The sequence below is a fragment of the Typopeltis vanoorti genome, chromosome 5, assembly GCF_054136105.1.
Source record: "Typopeltis vanoorti isolate ZY-2024b chromosome 5, IOZ_Tvanoo_1.0, whole genome shotgun sequence".
Lineage (NCBI taxonomy): Eukaryota > Metazoa > Arthropoda > Arachnida > Uropygi > Thelyphonidae > Typopeltis > Typopeltis vanoorti.
The window spans coordinates 146,103,841-146,127,757 of NC_143553.1; the positions used below are offsets into that span (position 1 = coordinate 146,103,841).

At 35.4% G+C, this 23,917-nt stretch overlaps 1 protein-coding gene across 6 annotated transcripts in view; it reads right to left on the minus strand.

Moving 5' to 3' along the window:
- Window positions 1–23,917, minus strand: part of LOC150106916 (oxidation resistance protein 1A-like) — a 324,024-nt gene that overhangs the window by 109,066 nt on the left and 191,041 nt on the right. For all 6 annotated transcript variants that reach the window (XM_090393372.1, XM_090393376.1, XM_090393375.1 and 3 more), the window contains 4 exons: window positions 17,897–18,004; window positions 8,701–8,778; window positions 6,281–6,469; window positions 1,469–1,659 (listed from right to left, as the gene is read on the minus strand). In XM_090393372.1, the coding sequence (XP_090249498.1) occupies window positions 1,469–1,659; window positions 6,281–6,469; window positions 8,701–8,778; window positions 17,897–18,004 (566 nt within the window). The remainder of the gene's footprint in view (window positions 1–1,468; window positions 1,660–6,280; window positions 6,470–8,700; window positions 8,779–17,896; window positions 18,005–23,917) is intronic.

A 23,917-nucleotide genomic window follows, 5' to 3' on the forward strand; every position in this document is an offset into this window, starting at 1 on the left:
ACATCCACTGTAGTGAAAAACAATTCCCAAGGAACATATACTGCCTTCGTGTGTAGAGGCTTAAGTGCTGTGAGGACATCATGTTGGAGGCTTAATGGATTGTAATGTTGCATTAAGCTTCCTAAGATTTGGGGAACACTTATCAGAGATCCCACCGTACATTCTGGGCTACCTACAACCACCCTTAGAGAACACTCCACCTAGATAGGACTTGAGTGTCACCAGGGGCGTGCCAACCATATGTGCAATGTGTGCAATGCACACAGGCGCCAGGATAGTAAAAGGCACCAAAGAGGAGGAAATACTTTTTTTAAAAAAAAAAAATGTTTTTTTAAAGTGATTTTTTTTTATTGGATGGGGGGGGTGGCAACTAAAGTTTTGCACACAGGGGCCGGACATTACTGGCATGCCCCTGAATGTCACTCACATGGTTGGGCTTAATATTGTGTGGTATTTATGTATATGTTATATTAGTTTTTTTTGTAATGTCTTAGTGACAGACGAAATATAGGAAGTATTAAATTCTGTTTTAATCCTTTCTGAGTGCTGTATACAATCCATTAAGCCTCCCACATGATATAATGCCTTCCATTAGGTAGGTATTTAAGGTTAACCAGCATGGTATGTTTCCATTTTTGTTTCAAATTTAGTAAGTGAGGGAGGAGGGAAATAAATCTTCAGATACCATGCACTAATTCCATAGCAAGAAGTTACCTCACAACACACAAATTAACTTCTTTGGAAAGAAAAAATCTTCAATATCATGTAGGATTTCTCAAAGTTTTCTGAACTATAGTCTCATGAAAATTAGCTGCCAATACTAGACTAATTACAAGTATATATATATATATATATATATATATATATAAAAAGTATGAATTTCTGTCAATGACATACTTTGAAACTACTAAGCTGGATGTGAAAATCTTGTCAACCAGAAGTGATGACATCAAATTTTAAAAATGTCTCCTAAAATTCATCTGGCACTAGTACAATAAATGGGCACAGTTAACAGGAATTAATCCCTTTTTTATTTCATAACTAAATATAATACTATAATAATTTACATTTTAATACTTTAAGTTGGTATTTAAAGCTAAGATTTTACATGGCATTATTATCCGAGATGCCCTAAATGAAAAAAAATTCAGATGAAGTTTTCATATCAAGGTTTTGTCAGTAAAAAAAACATGAATATAACTTGATGCAAAAAAACTTGCTTTGTACTTGTCTGTTTTAGTATATTTTATACATAAATTACTGATTTAATGTGAGAGAGAGGTAAGCTATATGTGAGTTATACATTCTAATGAAAATTAGAAGGTAGTTATGCACTTATTACTATATTCACATTGCTATTGGCATCAACTAAAGTGGTCATTTAAACCAATAAAGTGCCAATGAAAAAACAAAACACAGAAGTCTGAATATGATCGTTATCTTAAATTATTTTAAATATAAAACTTACATTTCTTCATCAGGAATATGCTTTACTTTCATATGTGCAATATCATGATAAATTGCAGCTCTGATTACCATTTCCATAGGAGCAATAACTGTGTAGTTTTCTGCTCCATGTTCTAGCACTAAAGGATCAGATACATTTGGATCAAACATCACAGCATTAGGAGTCACAAGAAGTACACCATTTACAATTCCCTAAAAAAGCATACAAAATTTTATTATTACAGAAACATGTCACCCAAAAAGAAAAAAAGTTGCTATTGCTACCTTAGAAATGATCCACAGATCTTATAGACTTCATAAAAACAAATGAAGTAAGCTCTTTGACAGTTTTATTTTACAGAATTCTCATTCATAATTGATAGTGGGAAACAGACATTTGAAACAAGCAGTATACTGATGTAAAACAAGGGGTATCAAGTTGTCTACATCACACCAAAACATGGTATGAACGCAAATTTAAGGAAGCTTGCGAGATCATTATCAACCACCCCAATCTAGACAATAATGATGGTCTAAAAATCCCATGCATATGGAAGGCACATATTCGTCCCACGAATCCTTCCTCTCTAAGAACAACTATAAACTAGACTCTAGAAAATCCAGGATTCTAAATCCATAATAACTTTAATACTGAAAAATAGGACATCACTGTTAAGGGGGGGTGGAAAATCCATAAGAAAGTTTATAATATTATTTATAATAATTTATATTTATTTTTTTTAATCGAAAATAACAATTGTAATAATATAAGATAATCTTATTGTTGTGGGGGATTGAAATGCAGTCATTGGTGAAGGCAAAGATGGTAGAGAGGTGGGAAAGTATGGACTTGGATGCCAAAATGAAAGAGGAGATAGACTTTTGGAGTTCTGCCACCAATTCAATCTGATCATTACTAATACCTGGTATGAGGTACCAAAAAGAAGAAGGCATACTTGGAAAATGCCAGGGGATATAGGAAAGTACCAAATAGATTATATTATGACAAGAAATAGATTTAAAAATCAAGTAAAATCATGCAAAAGTTACCTGGGAGCTGATGTTGATAGTGACCACCATTTGGTTTTATTGAAATGTAATCTGAAATTTAAAAAGTTGTCACAACCAAGGTAAAGGCCCAAATGGAACATAAGTAACCTGAAAACAGAGGAAAACCATAAAAACTATAAACAGCAAACTGATGAAAGCATTAAAACTGGAGAGAGGGAAAAGAAAAACAGAGGAAAAATGGACTCATTTGAAGGATACAATCATCACGGCTGCCAATGACTGCATTGGATTAAGGAAGAAGCAAATAAAAAAACCATGGATCACCCAGGACATTCTAGATCTAATAGATGAAAGAAGAAAATACAAAACCTCCCTAAAAGAAGAAAGCAAAGACAAATATAAACATATAAAAAATATGATAAATAGAAAGTGTAAAGAAGCAAAAGAACAATGGTATAGAGAGAAATGTAAAGAAATAGAAGATCTAACAAAGACTGGAAGAATCGATAAAGCTTATAACATTATAAAAGGAATAAGCCAGCAAAACAAGACAAGTAGTACAATTATCAAAAATAAACAGGGGAACATACTTATAAGGAAGAAATTTCGGAAAGATGGAAGTACTTAGAAGATCTATACAGTGGAAAAGATCTAGATGCTAAGGCTATAGAAAATGAAACAAGACTTGATATGGAAGAAATTGGTCCAACTATATTAAAAGATGAATTTGAATGGGCATTGAATGAATTGTCAGCCAACAAGGCACCAGGCACCGATAACATCCCTTCAGAATTAATAAAATACTCAGGAAACATAACTAAGTCATTCCTTTTCAAGATCATAAAGGATATTTATGAAACCAGGATCATCCCCAAAAGATTTTACACAATGCTCTATCATACCCATTCCTAAAGTAAATAATGCAAACAAGTGTGAAAATCATTGAACAATAAGCTTAATATCACATGCTTTGAAAATACTGCTCAAAATCATAAAAAAAGACTAACAAAGAAGGTTGAAGAATATGTTGGCAATGACCAGTTTGGATTCAGGAAACAGCAGGGGACAAGAAGCAATCCTAGCTCTAAGAACAGTTATTGAAAGAAGATTGGAGAAGAATCAAAATACCCTGATAGTCTTTCTTGACTTGGAGAAAGCCTTCGATAGTATTGACTGGAATCAAATGTTTCACCTCCTAAAAACAATAAAGGTAGATTGGAGAGATAGAAGGCCCATATTTAATCTTTACAAGCATCAAGAAGCCCTAATAGAAGCAGCCAGCAATACAACAAAAACCGCAATAGCAAAAATATGTAGAAGTCTAAGACAGGGGTGCTCTCTTTCACCCATATTGTTTAATCAGTACATTGAAGATGCAATAAATAAACTGAAAGAACTAATAGAAACCAGAATTAAGATAAATGGAATTGATATTAACTGGCTATGGTTTGCAGATGATATAGCAGTTTTAGCTGATAATGAAAACAAACTGAAAGCCACCCTAACAAAGATGGAAGAAATCTTAATCTTCACACAGTACAGCCTAAAAATTAATTATAAGAAAACAAAATTATTAATTACAAGTAAAACAAATCCCGAAAATAAACCTGGAAATAAATAATAACCTACTACAACAGGTATCCTCTTTTAAATATCTTGGAAGTCTTATCACAGAAGATGGAAGAAACCAATCAGATATTAAAGCATGAATAATACTAGCCAAAAAAGCATTCTATAATAGAAGAAACATTTTTAAAGTAAAGGACTTAGCATCCAGCTCAAAAAAAAGGTGAGGGAAAACATACATATGGAGCATTGCATTATATGGTTTTGAGGCCTGGACTCTAACAAAACAAGACATGAACAAGTTGGAGGCATTTGAACTTTGGTGCTGGAGAAAGATGATGAAAATTAGTTGGACAGAAAAGAAAAGTAATGAAGAAGTCCTGAATATAATTCATGAAGAGTGGTCATTAATGAAACATCAATAAGAGAAGAAAAAGCCTAACTGAACACCATTTGAGGCTGATTACAGAAATAATGGAGGGGACTATAGAAGGAAAGAGGCCACGAGGCAGACCAAGAATTTCATATATAAATAACAATGATTCTAACTGGCACTAAGAGTTATGAAGAGATAAAAAGGAAGTTACAAGACAGGATGTTGTGATGTGCTGCTATATTTACCAATTTTCGGATTGATGCACCAAAGAAGAGAATAATAGAAATAGGGCATCACTGTTACTGGAAGGAAAACCATCTGTAAACAAGAATATTTAATCATGTAATCAAAAATTAAATTAGCTTGATGTAATTTATTATTATTTTTTTTTCCACTAGAGGTCATGCCAGTGAGTAGCATGTGATCAAATCATTGTTTCTCTAGCTTATGGTTTAAAATGTAAAGCAGCTTGTCTTGTATATTTATGTATGCTCCAAATGAATGATCTTGATATGAAGATTGAAACGTCAGGATAATAAAAAGAGCTATTCTAACACGGTTGTAGAATCCATAATCTCAAAAATGAATGCTGATCACTGTGTAACACTAAAAGAAAGGGATATCAAGACAAGTTAGGAATGCAATAGATGGAGAGAAATTAAGCAGGTAATGGAAAAAGTTATAAAAAAGTGCAAGATGTTAAGTCCCAACATAATATAGTTCAGGTACAGACCAGGTAAACAACAAGTGGCAAGAAAAGCAAAAACAGAGGAAAAACAGCAAGTCAATCTGAGCAAAATCAAGCAGCTCATTATACAATAAATAATAAGGATGAAGGTGAGTTAGCTGATCTCATACGCAGGTAGCAGGGTTTTTTCTCCTGGAAACTCTGGTTTTTCATCCCACATACAGACAAATCGGTCCTTCAGAACACATGCAATTTACAGACAAAAAAATACTAGTGTGGTGGTGGTGGTGGTTGTGGGCAGTAGATGGCATTGATGTAGGTGATTGGTAGTAGAGATTCTGTGTAGTACCATTGTACAGTGGGTGTCCTCCTGCGATGAGTCTTCGGATTCCTTGGAGGTGTCACAAATAATAATAATAATGACTGGAAAAAAATGTTTACTGAATAATGTCAGTATTTTTTATTAATGATTTTGTGCATGATCTTAGAGGAGAAGGATAAGAACTAGAATAAACTGGAGATGAAGTATTAAACATGTTCAATGTTAATAAGGTTGGGTAGGATCCAGCACATGTGCTGGACCTGATAACCTTTGTTTAATGTGTGCCTTACAACAGATTCTGAGAAGAAAGGAATGTCTTCTTTCCATTCCTTTGGGAATCTTCTTTATGCAATAGAAGGAAAGTAGTTGCAAAAGAAATTGGTTTTAGTTGGAATTACAGCTGAAACAAGCATTTTACTTCTTGTATGTGTGTGCATGCTTGCTGGCACGTTTGCTTTTTTTTTTTTTTTTTAATTGTTTTTAGGATGAAAAAAAGTTTTCAGGAGGAACAACCTAGCCATCTCCACGAGCCCAGTTAATCACTTTCAAGTATTTCCAAATTATACATACACAACTCATTAGTATATTTAGTTATGATTTATTAAAATCAAAGAGAAACAGAACAAGTATCTGAGATTGACATACAGTCGATTCTCATTATAGTAAATTCCTATGGTTGACCAAAAGGAATATTTGAAGTGGAAGGGTTCACTACAGTGAGTTTCCTTTAGAGTGATGCATGCTATGGCTGGTATTTTTTTTTTTTTTTGGCAGTTTTATAGTTCTATAATGATGAACTGATAATGAGAAGTGGCTGTATAGATCTTTAATAATCCAATGTTTATGAATATGCAATTTTTCTATAACTTACTTGTCCATCAGTGAAATGGCGAACATTTACTTTCAAGAACCTTTGTATACGTTCGCTGTGCCTTCTAGCATAAAGTCTTGAAGGATCACCAGCAGGTGCAACATCTTTTCCATTATTTGGGTGTAAATGAGTAGCTGATTTATCATCCAAACTTTTTGGAGGCTGATCATCTGAGGTACTTTGGGTGGCCTATTTCCAAAATTGATGGATAGAAAACAGCATATTAAAAATAGTTATTTCAAACTAAATACAGGAATAAAAATGAATATTTAATTCTTTAGCATATTCTTTAAAACTGAATAGCACATTAAGGGTATAACATCAGTGAAGTGATAGCTCAACTATCTATTATGTATTACAGGACACACTCATCACATGGGCAAACAGCCAGCCTGGTTGGCCAAATGGTTAACATATTTGTCCTCCAATCAACAGCAGGTTTTAATCCCACCATAGGCATGGATGTTGTCTTTAGGTGGGAGACAAATTTCATTGCCTAGTGTGAAACCACCAGCCTGCTTATCAGAGGCCTGAAGTGGTGATAAGGTTCCATGTTTAGTCTAGAGCAGAGTTTCCCTCACTGTGTAAAAAAATAAAAATACAAAAAAATTATAAAATGAATAACAGAAAATAATAATCCTTAACCCACTCATGGTACTAATGTACTACAGGCTTACAACCTTTCATGAGTAGGAATCACAAAAACTGTTTACTTAGGTCAAGTATTGAAACAAGAATAATTTCTTCAAGTATAATATATGTTTATGTTTTGTAACTAGCAAAAAAACTTTATACTCCAAGTTTGTGCTCTTTACAATGCTTCAGTTTCCCAATGCAATACTTAATCGCCTTGGCAACATGGCCTCTAAATTAACTCATTGTCAACTCTACCATCAAATACTATGATTCCCACTCATGAAAGGTTGTAAGCCTATAATACATTAGCACCATGAGTGGTCTATGGATTATTTTTTTTTTATATCTTGCAAATTCTCATTAATATAAATAGTCTGTAATGTCTTCAGCCCAAAAATTCATAACCTTCTGCACTTTATATTACACTGATTCTATAGGTGGATGTCTGAGTGACAGTGCTCCTTTTACTTACCTCAGTGAAAGGATTCTCCTCAATTTCATTTAACATGTTCAGCTAAATGCTTTCCATAATCTGATTTCACCTTTCTCACTTCATTTGTTTGGTTCTTTGTACTGTTTATATTAATGCTCATGTTCCTCATGATACAGTTACATAGCATTTTCTTTGTATCTAGTTTATGCTTTATTCATCTGATTCGACAACCGTGATTAATTCTCCTGACTCTTGAAATGCAGTCAAGTTAAAGCTTCATTCAAACATCCCTTGAACACTACCAGGGCACTATTAATTCCTCTACCATGTAGTTTCTCATGACAAAGTTGCAAGCTATTTTTGTAGTTCATCATAATCACCTGCTTTATAGTTCCACATGCATTCCTTCTTTAATGAAAGCTCTTACATACAATGTCATTTCTCAAAATAAAATTGATTACTTTCAACCATATGAAGAAAAATGGTTACCTCAATTTGTCAGATTCTCAGATATTACTACCAGATCTAATATTCTTGCACCATTCCTTTGACCTCTTACATGCTTCCTACCCTATCTTTAGTCTATACTCTTAGTTAATATTGCTCATAATGATATCCTCTCCTGTAGCTACAATGAGAATTTGGGAATTGTCTTGTAATATCAAATCCTCCTCACTTGACCCTGATCTACATTCCTCATGATACAGTTACATGAAGTTTTCTTTGTATAGCAGCACCAACTGTGCATTTTTTTTTTCAAACTTTACTTCATACCAAAAGGCCTCAAAAATCTTTGGCTGAACTATTCACACTGTCATTCATTTAAATCCCATCTACTTCATCTTCCTAATTCTAGAATGCTTATTGATATAGCTTTCCTTGATCATTTCCCCATGTGTTGCTAGCTGTACAAGAGAAATTGTAGCTGTTAACTATTACAGCAACTATCATTTCAAAAATGGAGCTAATGGTAGCTTTCTTTGCAATTTCCAGTGTCATCATACACTTCTAAGCTGATTTGATTGTCCTAATTCCTGCTCTGCAATTCCACATATACCACTTATTAATCAAGAACTCCAAATGTCTGGATTGACCTTTAGTTCATCTATGGTACTAATGTGCAATAGGTATAATACTTAAACACCATTCTTATTAAAAGAAAATTCAGTATGCTTGATTCAGTCTATATTTAAATCTTTAATTAACAGAACCATATTTACCCATAAAGTAACAATTATTGAACAGAAATTCAATTTTCATATAGACAATTTGAAAAAAAAAATTTAGTACAACCACATGCATTTCATACATTAAATTTTAATTTAACTCAGTTTCAAATTTTATTAGTTACCTGCTTAAGTGCTTTTGTTTTTTCAGCATCTGTTTCTTGTCCATTTTCTTTAACTTTTTTTTCAGGAACAAAAAGAATCTGAAAAAAAAAAAATAAAAAAAAAATAGTACTTTTCTATAACATTATTATTATTATTCAGGCCTCCATGGAGTCAAAAAACTCATCGTGGGAGGTCCTTCCTAAGAAACAGTCCAAGACTCATCACGGTGAGGCCCCCCTGAGAAACAAAGTCTATCATACCACTCCTAAAACTCATTGACCATTCTTTCTCTCACCACTCCATCAGGAATGCATTCCATGGTTCAACCACCCTCCATGCAAAGAAACCACTCCTCACCCTCTTGCTCTCAGTATCCTTTCGTAACTTCCTGAGATGGCCTCTTGTCATCACTCCTTCCCGCTGTTCAACCAAGCAAAAGAACTCCCCAGTGTCAACCCTGTAACCAGTTCTCAACAGTTTAAAAGTTTCAATCATATCACCTCTCCTTCTATCCACCAAACTCTGTGGTCCACATTCCCTCAGCTGATCCTCATAACTATCATTGTACAGTCCTGAAACCATCTTTTGTTATCTACCTTTATACCCTTTCCACAGTTAATTTATCCCCTTCAAATCCTGAGAACAATAGTCCAAGTGTGGTCTGATCAGGGTCTTATACATTTTTATCTCTGCAGAGATAAAACAGATAACTGTTTTATCTCTGCAGGTCAGCATCCTTCTCATTATTGCAGCAATCCTCTGTGTTACCTTTACCACCTTTGCAATATGTCCCCTAAATTTCAGGTTTCTATCAATCATCAACCCCAGTTCTCTTGTCTCCCCTGCTTCCCCCAGTATAACTCCTCCCATAGAGTATGCAGTGTCCCATCGATGTTTCCCAAAACCTCAAGACCTTACATTTTGCTGCATTAAACTGAGATCCCCATTCATTTGCCCATCTATCTAGATTATTCAAATCCTCTTGCAGGGCTACCACATCTGCACTATTATTAATAATCCTTCCCAGCTTTGCATCATCCACAAACAACTGAATATCCTCTCGCAATCCACTGACAATGTCATTGATATGAAGGTTAAACAATATAGGTTCCAGTACTGAGTCCTGTGGGACCCCCACTTGTAACCCTCTGCTTCCTTAAACTGCCCTACTATACACAACTGTCTGATACCTATCAGACAGCCAATCATGAATTCAGTTGATCAATCTGACATCCAGGCCCATGTGCTGCATCTTAAATATCAGCTTATCATGTGGCACCCTGTCAAATGCCTTCGCTAAGCCTAAGAAAATGGCAGCATATGCCTTTCCCTCATCTAATCTCTTTAACTTTATCATAAAAGGCTAGCATATTGATAAAACTAGAGCACCCTTTATAAATCCATGTTGACTCTCACAGATAACATTACCCATGTCTACCCAATGCTGTATATGGTCCTTCACTACTTTCTCCAAGATCTTACTAACTACTGATGACACACAAACTGGTCTATAATTAGACACTTCCAGTCTGCTACTGCCCTTATGCAATGGCACTATCTCACCTTCCTTCCATTCCATGGGCACCTTTCCAGTAGCCAGACTTTCATTGAAAGCCAGGTCAAAGGCACTGTCAGTTCCCTAGCACATGCTCTCAAAATTCGTGGTGAAATACCATCCAGTCACAAGCTTTACTGACATCCAGAGTACTCAGTATTTGAAACACTCTCCTCCTGTACCTCTAAACCTTGAACCAGCATTATCCCTCTAGCATTAAAACCGACTCCTCCAGGATGAAATACTCCAATAAAGTGTTCATTGAACAATTCCACTATATTCTCTGCATCAGTCACTCTATTCCCATTTTTATCCCACAATATCATTCTTCCACAGTCATTTCTCCTCCTACTGACTGCATAGCTAAAAAATTCCCCTAGGATTTTTTTTGAATCTTAGGGCCAGTCTCCTCTTATATTCCAGTTTAGTCTTCCTTACCATACTAGTCACTCTTCTGGCCTGTGTCTTATACTCTTCATGCATCTTCTCTTCACCTGTTTCCTTATATCTCTTCCAAAGTCTCTTTTTCGCATGCAATTCCTGTTTAATATTGTTTGTCATCCACTTTACTCCAAATTGTGTCCTCTTGTTCACTCGTGATATACAACTTACCATTGCTGCTAACAAATATTCTTTCATAATTTCCCATGCACTAATGATATCCCAGCCTTCCAATTCCTCCCTCCATGAAACTTCCCCAAGTTGATGTCTTAGACTATTATAATCACCTGCCTTATAATTCCACATACGTTCCCATCTCTTTGATACTCCTGCATGTCTATTCATTTTCCAAGTCAAAACCATATGGTTACTCTCTCCAACTGGTGGGAGAGATGTCATCTCAGTTATTATCAACTCTTCTGATGCTATAACCAAATCCAAAACTCTTGAACCTCTTGTTCCCTCTATTAGATGTTGCCTAAGACATTTGTCCCTCAAGATTTCTAGAAATTCCATTCCCTTATTGCTACATGCATCTTCCTCTCCCCAATTTATACTACTGTAGTTAAAATCTCCCATAACAATCATTCTTCTTGCACTTGCCAAACTCAACTGTCTAAACATTTCCTGGTACCCACCCTTTGTGCTCCTGGATCTGTAGCAACACCCCACTAAATATCCTGTCTTGCCTACCTCTAAATCATACAACATGCTTTCAAAATCATTAGTGTCACTGCCTTCCAAAGGCTCTACTCTTAGAGGACATAGGTCGTCACTTATCATAAGCAGTACTCCACCACCACACTTTCCCTTCCTATCCTGCTGAAAAATGCTGTACCCAGCAGCTTCTATTCCTGTTATTATATCCTCTTCTGTCAACCACATCTCAGTGATCCCAATAATTTTTGGCCAGGCTGATGCTATCTGCGCCACCAATTCCTCTCTTATTCCGGATACTCCTGGCATTAGTATAAAGCATATAAATGCCACTTTTTTTTGAAAAAATAAAAAACATTTTGAAATATATTAAGCGAAAAACTCGTATGGTAATCTAACAAAGTGATTTTATTAAATAAAATATAGTTACTGTCCCCTTAAGTTAATTAAGGTTTATATCGATGAGATGAAGCCTGTTGGTTTTTTATATTTAAATGAATAATAAAAGTTTGTGTGAAATAAGACTTTTTTTTTTGCTCGACGATGCGAGCCTTTGTTAAAATTTCCATAGCTCACCACTGAGTAGAATAGAACTGGTTATTAACTAAGAAATTAATTGTTATGCTTATTTACATATGACAGGAGTACCAGAAATAAGGGAAATGAAATTGTGTTGATTGAGTTTAATTTGCCTGAAACTGCAAAGTTGTAATAAGTGAAACAGTTAGGTGGAATGATATCCTGACAGGAATAGAAATGAAAAAAAAAAAAGAAAAAAGGCAATGATAATGTTTGTCCTTGCTTTTTTTTTTTTTTTTGTTGTGAATTAAATATTTTAACACTATGTTTTGCTTCAGCCTTCCACAGACCTGTCACCATCTTTGTTGCCTACTTCTGGATCTTGAACAACTTCCTCTCATTCCCAAGAAACATTTCCATCGTTTAAATGTTGTCATATGAAAACCTTATGAAGGTGAATAATAACCAAGTATTCTTGCTTGTTTCTTAACATTAAGTAATCCATTCTGCTATCATCTCACTTTTGCAATTCCTTGAAGTTCAGTCCCATCAATGTAATACAGCTTGTAATCTTTTCAATCCAATATGCATAGAGTAAAGCCAACATTAAACTCAACCATTATTTGTCAATATTTCAATAATTAATCACCCTGAAGAATTTTACTTACTTTTACTCAATATCACCTTTTTCCAGTTTAGTATCAGGAAATAAACTGGCAGTGCTTAGGACATTCAGTTATCTACCTCTATTCTCACATTGATCTGTGTCACACCAGTAACTTCATTATCATATTTATAATACACTAAGGCATGCTCAGTAATTCAACTATTTAATTTGCTGTTATCTTCATATTATCTGCACAAAAACTCTAGGAAATAGTGACTAACTTGCAGTTAACTTCTCAATCTTGATTTTGCTATGCTACCCCCCCCCCCCTCACCCTTCTGTGATTTTTACTCCAATTTCATTCCTCTAAGATATTTAAACAGGAATGCAATCAGGAGTACAAATCAATAATTATGGTATGAAAAAAAATCATCAGAAACCAACATGAAAATATAGAGGATAACATTCAACTAGAAAAGCTGAAATGGAGGTATAAAAAGTTTCAGTGGCTACACGGCACAGTTCAAGAAGCCTGGCTAGCAGTGGCGGCCCATGAAGTTTTAAATGGGGTTGCTGCCTATACAAAATAATTTTTAAAAATTTATTTTTTTCCTAATTAGTAACCAATTTATTAATAAATAAATCTACAGATTTATTTTTATAAATAATAAAAATTATTTTGTATAGGCAGCACCCCGACTTAAAACTTCACGGGCTGCCACTGCTGGTTAGGTTACATTCCAGATAAGTAGCAAAGTATTCTTATAGTATAAAAAAAGATTCATTTTAATAAAATAAAAAATGAATAAAAAATCAGAAGAATCCAGCCAGTGTTTATGGGTAAGATCTATGCAAACATACTTAAGCTAAGCAACATTGCAGAAGAAAAATTGGGAACAAGCTGGATTCAAGTCTAAACAAATTGTCAGGAACAGGTTTTTTAATTTAAAGATATGTAGGCTGTTCAATAAGTAATAAGACTATATTTATACAGAAAAAAAACAGATTACCTTTAATCATCATCATTTACAGGGTCTTTTTCGAAAAAACTACTGTGAGACTATGCATTTGTCCCAACGTTGCATCCACTTCTTAAACACGTGAGAGTCCATTTTTTGAGTTTTCAAAACTGCCTCCGCAGCTTTTACACATGCTTTGTTGCTTTCGAAATGGCAGTCTCGTAGTGGTTTCTTGAGCTGAGGAAACAGCCAGAAATTGCATGGTGCGAGATCAGGACTGTATGGAGGGCGTGGTAGGACATTTGTGTTGTTGTTCTGCAAAACGCCCACTACACAACCAGCAATATGTGGCCTTGCATTATCGTGGTGCAATAAGAAGCCATTCTTCAGCAATGGATGCTTCCTTTTGACGTACTTGATGATAATCGCTGCTGTGTTGATCATTGTCTCTGTGATGGACGTTGAAGGTCTTCCCTCACGTTCAAGATCTTCCACATTTTGCTTTCCTTCCTTAAAAGTTTTATGCCAACGAAAAACACTTGCCCTCGACACTGCTTTATTGTAGAAAGCTTTGCGTATCATGTTAAAAGTGTCCAATGCCGATTTTTGCAAATGCACACAAAATTTAATCGCATAACACTATTCCAAGGACGCTTCCATTTCGAAGACTGGCCGCACCTCGTAGGCGCGCCGATGAGCACTTGTGTTTAGTCATGTCACGTGACACTCTGGCACATCAGCCCATATATGCCATCTATCAACCTCTTTTGTTAACACAGACCGCAACATTTCTTTATTTCACAGAAATTAATATTGTGATGAGTGGTTTCGCCACAGTAAAATTAGTCTTATTACTTTTTGAACAGCCCACGTAGTTAGGAAATCATGAGTATTGTTGTGTCCGAAAAAGTGATGAGTCATCCCTTTTTCCCACCCAATGTTACGTTACCTCAGAAGGAAGGGATAAGGACATGCTTATGCCTCCTGATGGGAAATGTACCGAAAAATGTTCCAGGAAAATGTAAAAAATCAGATGTGTAAATTCTAAACACTGTTAAGATAGCTCATAAGTTCATTAAGATAGTAATTGTGAATGAATTAAATTAGAAAATCATGTAATATTAACAAATAAATATGTATAAGCTAAGTACAAGTTTAAGGCATGCAAAGACAGTTCGTAGCCACGGCATCCAATTGGCTGCCGCCATATGCGTGACGACACCGCCAAGTGAGGGAGCTGTTTCGGAGTATAAAAGTTTCGGCAGGAGTTCGAATCTGTCTCTTATCTCTGGTCTCTTACCTCTCATCTTCGAGTTTTGTCGGCACCAAGCTTCCCGAAGGAAAGCTATGTAGAACTTGCCGCCACATATAACAAGTATCTCTCCTTGCTATGCATGTTACATCAGTCAAAGCTGCAACTACAATGTGTTCACACACACACATAAGGAGAAAGAGCCGCTGATGAAATCTACGTCAACGTATAAATCTGTGTATGAGTGCTTTCGGTTCGTGTAGAACAAAGGAACAAAGCCGCCATCAGAGGAGGTACAGTGAACAGAACAGAATACCTAGTCAAAGCAAGAACGGTAAGTGAAGACTTTCTTATATTAATCTAGGATTAAAGTATCCGTGGAGTAAAGAAACAGAAGTTAAGAATAAGAATACACGCCATTTATGTGTTGTGCCGTAGGAACAGTCTGCAATTTGGACACTTTTGGCTACTGTTAAGAAGAAAGCATATTAGGCTCCAGCCGAACAGGAAGCCGAGTTCCGGACTGTTTAAGTGATTTAAGAAAAGTAATGTCATATGTTCAGAAAGTAGTCAAGTGTTAACAGATATTTTGGGGGAGAGAATTAAGTAGAATTAAGTACTATTGTCCTAGAGAATTACATGTCAGATTTATTGAATTGTCTAGTGTTTATATGTAATGTTCATGTATGATATTATCAGGTAACTTAATTGTGATAGTCTGAGGATAGATATATGTATAGAAGCGAGGAATTTATGCCCAGTAAGAGATCATAGTGCAGAAGTTTAAATGTGTTTAATTAAGTAAGGGGAATCCAGACTCTTAAGGTTAAGAATTTAAATAACATGTATTTTGTGAAATACTTTGTGAAATAATAAATGTGTTTCTTTTTACATAATCAATTGAGTTTGTCATATCTTCTGCGGATTTGAATTACCGTTTGAAAAATTTCGAACCTTGCATTTAGCGAAACCGATAGTGATATGAGAATAGGGACCACGACTGCATATATCTTGATCCCTACACTTTAAGCATTATTGGATAATGTATCAGAATTTAGTTGCCGGCTGGCGCAGTTTATAATCTATACAAATTTGTCGGCAACTGAAGCCTGATAGCAAGAGATATAAGCTTTAAAGTTAAGTAAAGTAAAGGCAATTAAAGATAAGACTAACAAGAAAAAACGGGGATATAACAGTATATAACAAATCTGTATGCAAGTTTTGCAAAAGGAATAAGGGATACTTTTATTCTAGGTTTGTAAATAGTGAAAAAATATATAATAAGCAAGTGCCAAGAGGAAAAGCCTTTCAGATAGTAAAATTTTGTGTGTGTGTGTAAACAGAACATTAAATGTCAATATAGCCTGTAAGTTGTAATTTGGCAGTTAGAATTTAAGTATACATAGAAAATTTGTAAAAATCAGGTGTAAGTGGTGGATAAAGGTTCATCTGAAAACTCTAGGACTTATATTATTATCTATTCATAACAAGTAGCATTAAGAACTTCATGTGAAAACTGGAGATATTAAATTTTCTTATTATTATTACACCCTCCATGGAGTCGACACTCATCATAGGAAGGGCATTCAACTGACAACATATTTATCATATAGAATCTTAAAGTCCTTAACACTCCTTGCATCAACAACACATTCTGGTAATGCGTTCCATTCACACCCTTCTTCACCACACTTTTGCATAACTTCCAGGAATGACTCTGGTTCTTCCTCTCTCACCTCCTACTCTTTATAATCCACTCTGGATTAATCTGATAAAATCCTCTCACTAACTTAAACATTTCTATCATATCACCTCTCTTCCTCCTATCCACCAAACTCTGCAATCCACATCTATTCACCCTCTCTCCATAGCCAGCATCTCATATGCCTGATATTTTCTTAGTCACTCGTCTCTGGACCCTCTCCAATGTCTCTGCATCACATTGAAAACCATGTAACTGACCAGATCTGAGCACAATAGTCCAAGTGTTGTCTGACCAGTGCCTTATACAGTGGGACAACTACTTCCTTCCTTATCCTTGCATGTTAGAGTATGATGTGCAACCTTTGCAACCCTAGCAGTATGCCCTCTAAACCTCAGTCTACTGTCAACCATCACCCCCAAATCTCTAATCTCATCCACTTCCTGCAGTATGGCACCATCAATATAGTACATAGCCTTATATTTCTGCACTCCAACTTCTTTATGCAAAAAAAGGTATTCCTAAATAAATCCATTACCAGCCTTTAGGACTGATTAACTGAATAACTGTCGTAACAAACATGGTATGAAAATCAGCAAAAACATAAAAAAAACTGCATTCTCAATGGAGAGCCTAAACAATAAAATATTCAGCTATTTAGGCATGATTCTTAGCGAAGATTACAAATTTGGAACCAGACTAGAGAATAAGCAAATTCCAAGGAACAGCTGACAAAACACTGAACCAGCAGTATATAAACAGTGTTCAAACCAATTTTAACTATATGGATCTGAGAGAAGTTCGAAATAAAACAGACTGATCAAAAACTAGAGAACACAGATATGAGTTCCAAAAAGTTAGAGTAAACAGATGTCAATAGTAGAATGATTATAAATGAAGATATTAGAAAGGAATTTGTCACTGCTTATATTCAAAAATGTATGAGCACAGCTAATCTAAGGAGGTATGGTCACTTAAATTAAGACATTGCCAACATTTGCATTCGATACTGGATGGCAAGAAAGAAAAAAAAAATAGAACTTAGAAAATCAGTATAAAAACTGTTGTTTATTATTTTAACGGTATAATAGAACCCAGAAACTAAGTAAATAATTAATTTATTAACTTGATGCTGATATTTCGCCGGTGTTATAACCAGCATCTTCAGAGCACAAAAACACTGTTTGTCACAATACGTGAGACTAAAACAACATGGTGTACTTAAACAAAATTGTAGCAGCAACACAAAGACTAGAGTCCTGATTTTGGCTACAATTTTGTTTAAGTACACCATGTTGTTTTAGTCTCGCGTATTGTGACAAACAGTGTTTTTGTGCTCTGAAGATGCTGGTTATAACACCGGCGAAATATCAGCATCACGTTAATAAATTAATTATTTATTTAGTTTCTGTGTTCTATTATACCGTTAAAATAATAAACAACATGTTCGACGAACACATAAGTCTGTCCACACGTACAAGTATAAAAACTATTTATCATAACAGTTAAATATAATCAATTTACCTGTCCAGGAAAAATAAGTCTACTGGCTAATCTGTTTATTTTTGCCAATTCTGAAGGTGTAGTGTCAAACCTTGCTGCAATTCCAGGCAAAGTATCTACAAATGTGACCTAAAAGATAAATTTAACAAAAGATATTAATTTATTCTAAATTAACAAAGAATTCAATTAAAAAATTTAAAACTATTTTCCTGATAAATACGAGCAAGGAACCACTCTCCCTTTGTGGAAGAAAATATACATCCCCCCCCACCAATACACTTCTGAAATAGGAAGAACCACCAGATAACATCTGAAGTTTATTATATTGGATGACATTATACTTAAGTTATATTCTGAATAATTTCTTGATAATCATAACAACAATGATATTATCTTTGATGGATAGCATGGATTTGCTAAAGGGAGATCATGTTTTAGTAATCTACTTATTACAATCAGGTGACTGCTTCCTTGGATAGAGGAGAAGGATATACAGTAATATACAGGGCGTTCGGGATAAATTTGACATATTTATAATTAATTATATTTTTCCGTAAGTTACATGTATTAACACACACTTCTCTTCATTTAAAAGGTTGGACCCTTCTTCATTCATATACAAGATGTCAGAAAGGATGGATAGCTGGAACCCACCTGAATCATGGAAGAGAATAACTTGTATCATGATGATTCGTGCCGGCCATCAAAATAAGGATATTTCGACTGCTGCCCAATGCTCCATGAATACAGTAAAAACAATCAGGCATGAACTAGAGACTTGCAATGGTGACTACGAGGATGTAGCAAGAAGAAAGATCCCTAGCAGACGATCTGATTGCGTTCGTACAGCAGAATTCCTCGCAAATCTGCAGGAACAGGTGTTGAAGATCCCTGGCATTGGAATTCGGGCTTTGTCACGTGAAATGAATGTTGCAGCCTCTACTATGAAGCTTGCACTCAATGAAGACCTCTGCTACTACTCATACAAGTGCCGCAAAGGTCAGCTGCTTACAGAAAAGGCCCGTGAAAAACGTTTGATAAACGCGAAGAAACTTCTAAGCAAAGTGAAACATCCTGCGGAACCACAAACAATCTGGTTCTTTTCCGATGAGAAAAACTTTTGCCAGGATCAAAAACACAACACGCAGAATAACAGATGGCTTGCATACAGTACAAAGGACATTCCTCGTGTAATGCAGACTAAATTTCCCCAAACTGTGATGGTTTTCGGATGTGTATCCTCTGAAGGCAATGTGATGCCTCCGCATTTTTTCCAAGAGGGCCTCAGGTTGACTTCAGATGGCTATGTGGAGTTGCTAAACACTGTAGTCAAGCCCTGGATAACAAGGGTAGCCAATGGTAGGCCGTATGTATGGCAGCAGGATTCGGCCCCTTGCCACACCTCTGGGAAAAGTCAAAAATGGTTGTCTGAAAATTTCTATGACTTCACCAGTCCAAATGTTTGGCCTCCAAACTCCCCAGACCTTAACCCCATGGATTATTTTGTATGGGGCGCAGTTGAAAAAGACACCAATCGCACTTCCAGTAATACAAAAGCCCAGTTAATGGATAAAATTAAAACAGTTTTTGCGGCCCTTCCCAGGGAGACTGTAGCATCAGCTTGTTCGAGGTTCCGAAGCAGGATTGAAGCTGTGATCAATGCTAATGGTGGTTATTTTGAGTAAATCTTGTTGATAGTATTGTAATTAACTCTGCCTGTAATGTTTTTTGTCAATTCATTAAATTTAATAGATACAAAGAAGATTTTCTTTTTCCTTACGAAACTGTCAAATTTATCCCGAACACCCTGTACTTAGATTTTGCCTTTGCAAAATCTAAGTATATTACTGTACTTTTGATTATTATTGCAATTGTATATTATAGACTTTTGATAGATTATTGCAAGATAAGTTGATAGTCAAACTAGAGCAGATGGGGTTGGATATTGGATTAGAGACTAGCTATCTGATAGGTATCAACAAGTTGTGTATGGGGAAGTGATATCCAGGAAAAGGAAAGTCACTAGTGGTGTGCTTTAAGGATCTGTTTTAGGGACATTGCTGTTTAACTTGTATATTAATGATATTGGTTAAAGATTTGGATGGAGATATTCATCCCAACTTTGCATATGATGCAAAGTTGGGATGAACCATGAAGAGTAGAGATGATGATGTGACCTTACAAGAAGACTTGAATAAATTGAGTGATTGAGCACGGGAATGGGGATGCAAGTTCAATGTTTCAAAATGTAAGGTTTTAAAATTTGAAAACAAAGATGGGATGTGGAATTTATGCTTGGTGAGAATGTATTGTCAGAGGTGGAGGAAATAAGAGACCTGGGAGTGATAATGGATAAGGATCTGAAATTTAGGGGACACATAGCCAGAATTGTGAAGATAACACGAAGGTTTCTGGGAATGACGCAGAGGACACTGACTTGTAGAAGTAAGGAGATTCTTATTCCATTGTGTTATGTCTCCGTACGTGTCTTTTATTCTTTTCTTTTAATATATTCTATGCTTTACTTATCTCTCATGCATATCAGTTATTTTATTGCCAAAAAATTTATATTTTTTGAATGACTGCGCCAGCCGGCAACTAAATTCTGATACTCAAACAAATAACATTAATTTATTAGAGATCACATGATGTGCAGTCATGGCTCCCCCTTTTCTTTCTTATATGAACTGCTTCCCCCTTCACTCACACAGGTCCGAAAGTTTTTATAAGTGGTAATTCAGTCTCAGAAAATCAGAACTCATGAACTTTGATATAAAAGAATACATTTATTAAAGCACTAATATAGATACACTTTAAGTAACAATTTCAATGCTAAAATACCTTCCTTGAATTAAATTGAGAGTCTGAAACCCCCCCCTTTTAGATTAAGATATCCAAAATTACAATCTCTTTGCTTAAGTAATACAAATCCTATATCTGTCATATTATTAAACTCAGACTCGACTTATCCATACAGGGTTATTCAATGCTCACTTCCTAAGCACAATTAGATATAAACTTTATACATGGCATATCAAACTCATTCCAACTTATATTTTAATATGGAAAACAAATTCTAATTCTGCAAAATCTCTATCCCCCACAATTTAAGTAAAAATCAGGCTAATATCTAACACTACAGCAGATAGCTTCTTCCTGACAAACAGTTCAAAGATCAGGTTCCCTTCTCAGCACAAGCTTGGAATGGCACCAGCTTACTTGACATAGACAATTAGTCCAAACAGTCATTAAGGAACTAAGGGTAAGTTAATGTGTGGAGCTCCTCAAATCCTTGGTTCCTATTCCTCTTTATGTTTACAATTCTATAATATGTATGAAAAGGTTATACATTACCATCTTGTCTTTGTTCTTGGGGTTTCTGTGACTTCCCCCCACACTTTCACTTCCGATATGGCAAGACTTCCATAATTCCTAGCCACGTATTTCTATGGCCTCTGCAACTTGCTTAGACTTTCTTCGGAGGTTGTCCTTCGCTGACTTTACATTGGCGTGGTTCACCAACAGCTCTTTTACTGAAATTCTGACTACATTCCTTAGGTAGCTTTCTTTGACTTGGTACAACAGCAACCAGGAGATTGTTGCTGGCACCGGCGACACACTTCCTCAGCTATCCAGGATTGGATAGGAACACACAGGAACAGAAAACAAGAGCGTTTGAGTCTTGCATGGCGCCTTATATTTGCCTTCCGAGCGCCCTCTCTTGTTGACTACGTCACATACTTAGCTGTGGCCGATTGGTCACTTTAACTCTGAACTATTCTAACATGGTTCTAAAACACAGATCTCTTAAGCACATTAAATAACAACAATTCTGGTCCTGAAATACAGTTTTCCTTTGCTTATTTTTCGAGAACAATATTAGTTTTAAACACAGATTTCCTTAGCTTATTTCATATTATTAATCTCAGTCAAACTGATATACCTTTGAGTGAATATATATAAAATACTTCCTTAGCCCTGTCCTTGGAAGTGTAAGCATGTCCTTATACTTAGGTTTTCATTGTCTCTGTGTTGGGTCGGAAACAAACTGGCTTACGAATAGTGAGTCACGCTTTTTCTGACACAACAATTGTATAATGCTTTGATTAGGCCATTGTGTCCAGATTTGGTCATCTGGTTTTCAGAAGGATGAAAAGATGTTGGAAAGGGTCCAGAGGCAATTGACGAAGGTAGTTTTCTAACCTCTGAAATGTCAGAGTATGAGGAAAGATTGAGAAGATGCAACTTGCGGCGTCTGGTAGACAGGAGGAAGAGGGGAGATATGATAGAGACCTACAAGTTGGTAAGGGAGTTGTTATAGGATCAATGCTGGAGAGGTTCTACAGAAAATAGTGGGAGATACGGGAGAACCAAAGGTCATCACTGGAAACTGTATAAAGAGGGTGTGAGAAGCAGGTTTTTTTCATGCAGAGTTGTGAATGATTGGAATGCCTTGCTCGAGAGTGTGGTGTCTGCAGATAATTTGAGTGTGTTTAAAGCATGGTATGATGAGCTGTGTGTATGACAAAAGGACCTCCCAGATGAGTCTGACTCCATGGTGTCTTGGGTAATAATAAACCTTGACAAACATAGCATACTATATAGAATGCTCTCACACAGCATTTATTCTTGTTACTATTACATACAGTATACAAATATCTACTATAGCAAGAGATACCAATGTGGAATGAGAGGGGAAATACTGTGGTAGATATGTCTTGCATATGGGAATGATAAATTTTTCCAGTTGTTGCTGCAGGGGGATGGAAGCCTTTAACAAAGGATTAAAATTCTCTGTTGAATGTGCTATTAAAAAATACCATACATTTTTTTAATTAACTAGATCAGATAATGATATTTAATACTGAAGTATACCATAAACATTGATAATTACATTTATGTTTATTATATAAAAAAATTGTGATATTAAGACAGTTCCTTAATGCATACAAACATTCAATCATCAATGCTTTAAACCTGAGAAATCACATGCCTTAAAGAAATCTGTTTCCATCAATTTCCATTCCCCCCCTGCAACTACTAACAGCGTATGCAATTCATTTGGCACCAAAAATTATGTACCCTCATCCCCAAATAATAATAATAAAAAAAATACTTATGAATATGGAAATTTTAAAATGGTATAAAATCTACAAATCCATCAAACATCTTCAAATATTCAAGTTACAAAATTTGTCATTACCATGACAATTTTGTAATTTTAAAATCAAATTACAAAACAAACATAAAACCACAATAGCAATGTAATATACAGTCAGTGCTCAACTTGCGATGTGACTTATGATCACAGCCATTCCAGTAACACATCCACCAAATACCACCCATAGACCAGATGATATCGTTGCCTTTAAGACATTTAAATAATGTGTCTTTTCAAACTGTTGTTGCTGCTGCTACTAACAAGAAAATCCTTACTTTTGAAAGAAATATACTACACTGTATTGTATGGAATGTGTAAATGCAGCATGAAGTGATGTGACAGCAAAGCATGAATGATTTGAAAAGAAGCTGCTGAAAATAAATGATCATACATTCACAGGATTTGACAAAGACACCCTTACAAGAGATTGGTGACAAGACAGCACTGCTAGCCAAACATTAAGTTTGAGGTTGATTGTCAATTAAAGTACTCCTTATGTTTCTTTTATTGTAATGGTTTGAATTTGCAACACAAAAATAATAAGAAAATTATTTAGCTTATATGCCCAATATTTTGCTGGTATCAAAACATGCATCTTTAGTTTGTCCAACAATTTTTCACAGTATGCCAACAGCAAATTTTAACAGTGGGAGCAGTTTAAAAATTTTAACTGACAAACAGTCCAAATTGGCACCATTTATAGTTGGATACAGATTTAAATATTAATTTGATCTTCAAATGACTGTCTCACAGATTTTTTATAAATTGATATAGCAATGCTCAAGATTTAGGGAACATTTTACATGTTGCTGCTGACTCCAAAACCAGTGATTTATGACTTCTATGTAGCACCCCCCCCCCCATTTGATCCTGTGCGAATG